Raw genomic sequence first — 7,971 nt, forward strand, 5'->3', positions numbered from 1 at the left:
AAAAATACATATATAACACATACATATAAAACATATAATAATTATACACATATATAGATATATATGTATCATATGTATATATATGTATATATGTATATATAAATATATTTATATATGAATATAATTTTAAAATTTTTATAAACATGTTTATATATGTGTATAATTTTATGAATATATATAATTTTTAAAATTTTATTTTTTTTATTATTATTTTATTTTTATTTTTTATTAATTAATATTATTAAATATTAGGGATTGATGATGTGACAGATGATTAGGATGCCATGTCAGCATTAAATAATATTGTTTTTGGGTTTTATTTACCAATTTTTAAAAGTATAGAGTTTTAATTACCAATTTTTAAAAATATAATATTTTTTTGGATAAAAAAAAGTATAAGATTTAAATTGAGACGAAAAAAGTGTACCGGGTTTTAAATGGAATTATCCCTGTCATTAATGGATACATGCTTGGCTTTGCCAGTTCGAAAATGTGCTTTGAAAATGTCGGGTCTTTACATATGGCGTGGCACCCACGTGGCTTCTCCAATTTTGATAGGAGGGGGTTGTTGGATAGATACAGCTAGATAAGCACTAGGCACGGCATGACATGACAGGAGATGGAGGAATGTTTGATGATGGATCATATCCCTGTTATCAATGGAGGTCGGCCCTCTTCGCCGTCTCCCTGAACGGACACGTGGAGCTCACGAACCCATCCACCAAATGCAGATACGTCTTCAGCTCATGACACGTGGCGACATTGATGCTGTTCACGTACGGGGAATATCGGCTGCTCAGCCGCAGCTCCTGTCCAACCTCCGCGTAAGCCCAGGGCGTGTCCTCCACGCGCTTCTGTATCCATCCTGGCAATGTTGACGTTAACGCCGTTGCCGTTTCCACGTTCCTGCTGTTACACCGATCTTCCTCGTCCTTGTCAACGACGACGACTCCGGGGAGTTTCGTGATGAGATCGTCGGAGTTCACTATGCGTAACACTTTGGTTCCTTGTCTCTCTAGAAGTTCCCCGAAGCTTCTGTTTCCGACACGTGGACCTCCAAACGAGATAACGGTAACCATCGGGGCTCGATTGAACGTTGTCTTTACGTCGTATGCCGTCAGTATGGCTAATGCCGCGCCGAGGCTGTGTCCGGTGATCGTCAGACTTAACGGCTCGTCTCCGTACGACTGGAGAAGCCTTGAGATTTCGTTCCTTACCATGTCTCTTAAACTGTGGGTCCCAGAGGTGTACAGGCTCAAGAAACCGCTCTCGACCATTGGCCCAGAACCCGACCCGTGTGTGCCCGATCCTTCGGGAAGATGGGTCAGCGTGACTTGGAGGTTTTCGAGCCACTCGAGACACGTGGCAGTGCCGCGGAACGAGATCACGATGTCTCTCCGACCGAGCCGCGAGATTTCCTCCTTGTCCTGACAGACTGCCACGTAGCCAATCCAGCTGGACTGTGTCGTCACCCAGCTCGGAGCCTTCTCAATCCAGCTTGGCAACTGAATACCGGAAGTCGCTCGGAGATTCTTGGTTAACCGGTACCCGGTTCCAGGAAAACCGGACCGTTCAAGCAGTGTGCTCCTGGGGAAACGACACGTGGCGTATGTTGGAGAAGAGGGATCGAAATCGAAGGACTGGTACGCAGCTTCGACGAACTGACCATACCGGAGAATCTCGCGGCGAAGATTCTCATCCAAGGGGTCCAAAAGGCCGGTCCAGTTGCGAAGTCCCTGGTACTCCATCCATCGCCGGCCAAGCTTAACCTGTGTCAAACCGGTCCAGTCGCTGGAATCTTGGTTTAGCAGCAAGCTCTCCCAGGTTTCTTGTTTGCTCTGAGATGGAAGAGTGAGTGTGCAGCGACAGTTATTCTCTGTCAAAAGTCGTGACGAGAGTACACTGTACGGACGTGCTGGAGTAAGGGAGTATATACATAATGTATACATTTGTTTTACCAAACATGTCAAATACAAAGATTCGGTTAAATTGGTTATTCCTGTTGTGTTTCTTTTTCTCCCAATGTTTTTGGAAGACAGATAGCTTTTTTGGGTAGGGAGGTAAAATGTGGGAGAAATACAGAGAGAAGAAGGAACACGCGAAGTGAAATGAAAGCGAGGTAGAAATCTGAAAGACCCTTTTTATAGTGGAGAGGAGATGAGTTGATAGTTCAATAAATTAAATGCCGAAAACGATGGGAGCTTGAGAAGCTCTCTATGGCTACATGTGAAATTTTTGTGCTCTTGCGTCGTCGTGTGTATAAATTAAACGTGGTAATATTTGTTTTTGTAATCGCCATGAATGGCATTAAAAAAAAAGACTGTTGAAAAGTCAAACTTGCGTTTGGGGAATGATCTAGACATATCTGATATATATATATATATATTGTCGGCATATTTGTAAGGCTTTGATATGTATCTACTAGTGCATAGGTTACACTTGTAGGCATATTTGTAAGACTTAGATTATGAAGTATCATGACACATGAAAATACACCAACCTAGTTTTCAACCCAAAAAAAAAAAAACAAATAGAGGGAGATCGGGTAGGGGTGGGTAATTCGGTTCAGGTCCCGAACTGTACCGAATCGATTAATTCGGTTTCGATTCTGTTCGGTATTATATAAAAATATTGAACGGTACAAAATTTAAGACATCAAATGGTTCGGTTCGGTTCGAGAAATATTGAACGGTATTTGGGTATTTTTATTTTTTAATTAAAAATATTTAATATTAATAGTTGATTATGATATTTACTAAATATTAGTAATTGTTTGTTTACCGTATACATTGGGATTGATGTTTATTTTGCTTATTAATAATAATTAATAGTGATATTTATTTTGTTTACAATTACCAAATCCAATAAATTGTTTGTTTTTATTAACTTTAACTCAAAGTTATGTATTCTCTCACATTTTTTCGACTATTATCACCTGTAATTAGTAAAAACATTTTCTCTTACAACTTCATGTCATTCTCTGAGATCAAAGGCTTCAAGTAAGTGTTCAAAAAATATCTTTTTACACATATTGAAAAAATTGTCTTTTTATAAATGTTAGAAAAAAATATTTAAAATTTGTATCTTACCAAATTTTTATGTGTTTTGTTCAAATTATAGGTATTAAAAATTCATCTTTTTTAAAGAGTAACTTAAAATTTTGAACATATTTTTAGAAATTTCAAAATTATTATGTTGAACTTCTTTACACTTATATCAAGTTCAAGACTTTTATTTTGTTGTCCAAAATTATTTTATTGGATTTTTTTAATTTTATATTATATGAATTATAAATATGTTATAAACTGTACCCGAATCGTTCTAAGCCATTTTTTATTTCGGTTCTTATTTAAGTATGCAACGGACATTTAAATCTGACTGTCTAATTCCTGATATAATCTTTTGAGTACATGGCATCACCGACTCGACTCCCATATAAAAAAAAAGAGGGATTTTTTTTATGACTTGTAGAGTTTTAGGAAAAACCTAATAACAGTTCCAAATTTGTAAACAAGTGAAATATTAATTTTTATATTTTTTATTATATGTAATTATTTCTAAACTTAAAAAAAGTGATACTATAATTTTTAGGAAAAAACTCCTAAAAATTTCCAAACTTGCAATTTGGTGGAAAAATAATTTATATACTTTCATTGTGTCTAATTATTCCTAAACTTGAAAAAAATGATTTAATAATTCTTAAAGTTGTTTAAAAGTGTCATATTGATTCTTAACTAAATTGACCAAAATAATACTATTATAAAATCTTACGTGGTACTGAGATGTGAAAATATGTCAGAATTTTGTACTATGTATGGAGAACCAGATTTAAAAAACTCAGTTTAATAAAATAGGTTCGAAATAATAATAAATCTGGTATAATAAAAACCTAATTCTATCCTCTCTCGTTGGCAATGTATACAGTTGTGGATTGTTCTTCAAATCCCAGGTGAAAAATTGAAATCACATAGAATTTTAAAGTATTTACAACTAATGCTAGCAAAATCAAAATTTGTGTCTAGTTATAAACGAAAGATTACAATCTTTGATTAGATATATATTGCTATTTTGAAGAATGTTTCGGATTTGCAGTCTTTTTCCGATCGAATTCAAGGAAAGTTTTCTACTTTTTCTAATGGGTAAACACAAATTCTCGGAAATTCTTTGTCTGAATTTAATATCTGGGTTCTAACGAGCGTACGATTAGAGATTACGTATAACCTGTTCGACGTAATGCCGTAAGAGTTCTGGTTATCGAGTGCATGATGAACTGGTGGTGATAAATGCACTCGGTTAAAGCTAACAAAAAAGAGTTATGCTAATGCGTGCAACTATAGTAAAATAAAAAATAAAAAAAATAGCGCAAATGTTCAAATCGACAATCAGAGTTTTCCAATTGAAAGAAGCTCGCGATATTTAATCGTGCAAACTCTAATATCATAATAGAGAAAATAAGTGAATAATCATTGAATTTGTCATTATTTAATATAAAACATTACAATATCTATAGATAAATAGAATCATTTTACTGAATTAATATAAATATTTAAAACATAAAAATTAAATTAAATCTAAATATTACGGAAATATTAACTTCACAAATCTTTTTCATAATATTTTAATCAAGTTAAACAGTAATTAATTTATTAATAAACAGTTAATTAGCCTAGAAACGAACCATGCATGTAGAATAATAGAGAAAGAGATGGAGAATCATTGGATTTCTCATTATTCAACATGTAACATTATAATATTTATAGCAGAAACAAAATCATAAAATATCTTATTTAATAAATATAAATATCTAAAATATAGAAATAAAATCAAATCTAAATATTACTAATCTTCTCAAATCTTCTTCATATCTCTTTACACGCCCCCTCAAACTCAAGGAGATGAGAAACAACTGCTTGAGGTTGAATTCTCCAGAAAATAACGGGATTTGACAATCGAACCTAGGAATCGGTGGATTGTTGGCGGATCTGAAAAAGTCCGGTGAAGCAGAAGCGTGGTGCACATGCACGGTATTGTGGGATTGCGCGACAGCAATGTCGGCAGCGCAAAAGGCGCGATGGTTTAGCGGTTATGCCGGAAAAAGAAAATAAATGGTGCAAATGCACGCGGCTAAAGCCGAAAAAAAAGAAGATGGCGCAAATGTGCGGATCGACGATCGGAGTATTCCAATCGAAGAGGTTAAAAGCCGGATTCAAAGGCTGATGTGGCACGGATGTGCGGCGCATATGCGCGAGTTGGGTTGCACGACAATGAGGTCGGCAGAAAAAAAAAAGAGTAGCACATCAGCTAGGGTTGACAGTGATAAACACCGTCGTCGGAAAAAAAATAGAAAAAAAAATGAATGGAAGACGATACTCAAGGTGATGATACTATTGAAGTTAGTATATCATCGTCATCTTCATCATCGTTTTCGGATTCAACGAACATCGTTGATATATAAAAAAAAAATATTTAGAACAAAAACCGAAGCTCTGATACCATAATAGAGAAAGAGATGGAGAATCATTGGATTTCTCATTATTCAACATGTAACATTATAATATTTATAGCAGAAACAAAATCATAAAATATCTTATTTAATAAATATAAATATCTAAAATATAGAAATAAAATCAAATCTAAATATTACTAATCTTCTCAAATCTTCTTCATATCTCTTTACATAGAATATTTTGGGAAAAAAATATAGCAATAAATTGTTTAAAATTTTCGTTTTTGAAATGTATAGAGGCGAACATTGGAAACGCCTGAACACTTCCCTCGTTTCATTTACACTGTCCCATCATTGATCTTGTCTCTTTTCTTTTCGCTAGTATTATTTGTATTTCTTTATTTCGTGATTATGTCGGAATTGTGTTAGATCATGCATTAATCGTGATCCTTTCGCCATATAATTCCCTCACCGAGCAATTAAAATAATATATTATGTATAATTTTGTAGCAATTTCCCCTACAGTTATGGATATGATGACATATTTGAGAGAGAGAGAATCCCATATAAATGCTTAATATATATATTACATGAATGAACTAAAAATATATAAATTTTCAAAAATCCTACAAATATTACGTTTACGTTATCGTTTTATCTACCATGTTCTCGACTTAGGTCCATATTCGAATATGATCTATCAATTATGTTTTCTACGTAAAATACTCAGTCTAAGCTTGAAAAGCTATATCATAGGCATTGCAAGTTGCAAATTTTCATAGACCAATTTTACTCGTGTGTGATTTGGACGGTCCAATGGGTTGGATTCATGCGTTAGTCGGATTATCCAAACTGTTAAAATACATAAATAAATATAAATGTGATTGGATGTGAATAACTTTTAGATATGATTGGAAACAATAACAGACATACTATTGTGTATTTTTCTGCATCTATATTTCTTTTTTATTTTTCATAATAAATTTTTTATAAATATATGAGTTAGTTTCATTAATATAAAGGGTAAATGGCCACAAAAACCCTATACTTTGCATATTATGACAATTTAAACCTTTTACTTTTTTTTTATCCTAAAAACCCTGTACTTTTAGATTATGTCCAAAAAAACGTTATATTTTGTATATTATGGCAATTTAAACCCTGTACTTATTTTGCATATTATGACAATTTAAACCTTATATTTATTTTTTTACCTTAAAAACTCCTATACAATCAGATTATCTCCCAAAAAAATTTATATTTTTTATATTATGCCAATTTAAATTCTATAGTCATTTTTTGTCCTAAAAAACTCTGTACAATTATATTACCTCCATAAAATTCTCGTACGTGTCATATATGGATAAAAATAATGTGACACTCGTATCCCACTTTACATGAACATGATGTGTAATATAGACTAAAACCAATAATATAATGAGTTTTTGTATTGTATTCAGTTTCGGGACTGTGATCTCAAACTTTTATGGTTGTCTTAAATATTATCTTGGACAAGTATTATTTTAATTTGATTATTGGAATATTTTTAATTCCACTGCGTTTTTGAATGAAAAGTTTTAAAAATTCTCATATTTTGGCTTTGGTAATTATATTATTAGTTTTTGTCCATGTGAAACATCATGTTCATAGGAAGCGGGATCAAATTGCAGGTTTTTAGGACAAAACATGACTATAGGATTTAAATTGGCATAATATGAAAAATAAAATTTTTTTTGGAGATAATCTGACTATACATGGTTTTGTAAGATAAAAAATAAATATAGGGTTTAAATTGACATAATATGCAAAGTACAAAGTTTTTTTTGGAGATAATCTAAAAGTACGGAGTTTTTTAAGATAAAAAATAAATACATAGTTTAAATTGTCATGATAACCAAAGTACATAGTCTTTTTAGAGATAATATAAAAGTATAGAGTTTTTTTAGGATAGAAAGTAAATACATGGTTTAAATTGAGACAAAATAAAAGTATATGATTTTTTTTGCCATTTATCCTAACATAAAAAGAAGAAGATATTTTATTTTTATTCCACATTTTATATTTCAATATGATACCTGACTAGATTATCACTTTTTGGTGGCCGGAGGATTACATTACTCACGATGTTTTTTCTACATTACTCACGATATTTCAATATGATTTTTATTCCACACTTTTTGTTATATATGACGTTCACCGGACACAAACCATACGTACTTTAGAGATAACCAGCCACATTAGAATTGAATAAAACACAAACACATGAGGAGAAGAAGAGAAAGAAAAAGAAGATCACATGAAATGCGTGCAAATGAAAACCACATAGGGTACGGAAACAGAAGAAGCGGCCCCACAGGTTAGATTGCCACCTTTTGTTTTGGTTTGCTATGTGCTCAAGCATCTATGTGATCTCCCTGTTGAAACCCCTACTCGTTAGCAGAATGGTCCTTAGGTGGGACCCCATCAGTCCATTCGATCTTTGGATCCAATTGCACTTTTTATTCTCATGTGGAGCCATTTCCATG

General features: G+C 32.9%; 1 protein-coding gene across 1 annotated transcript; it reads right to left on the reverse strand.

The window, feature by feature from the left end:
- Positions 1 to 656: 656 nt before the first annotated feature.
- Positions 657 to 1,833, reverse strand: LOC104827682 (phospholipase A(1) DAD1, chloroplastic-like). Its single transcript, XM_010560903.2, has one exon. The coding sequence runs from the start codon at positions 1,746 to 1,748 to the stop codon at positions 657 to 659; it is 1,092 nt and encodes a 363-aa protein (XP_010559205.1). The 5' UTR covers positions 1,749 to 1,833.
- Between the last annotated feature and the right edge of the window lie 6,138 nt (positions 1,834 to 7,971).

Source organism: Tarenaya hassleriana, unplaced genomic scaffold, assembly GCF_000463585.1.
Source record: "Tarenaya hassleriana unplaced genomic scaffold, ASM46358v1 Cleome52, whole genome shotgun sequence".
Taxonomy (NCBI): domain Eukaryota; kingdom Viridiplantae; phylum Streptophyta; class Magnoliopsida; order Brassicales; family Cleomaceae; genus Tarenaya; species Tarenaya hassleriana.

Bases quoted from the DNA above. Each gene is read 5' to 3' on its own strand.
- LOC104827682 (XM_010560903.2), bottom strand. From the start codon at position 1,748: ATGGAGTACCAGGGACTTCGCAACTGGACCGGCCTTTTGGACCCCTTG.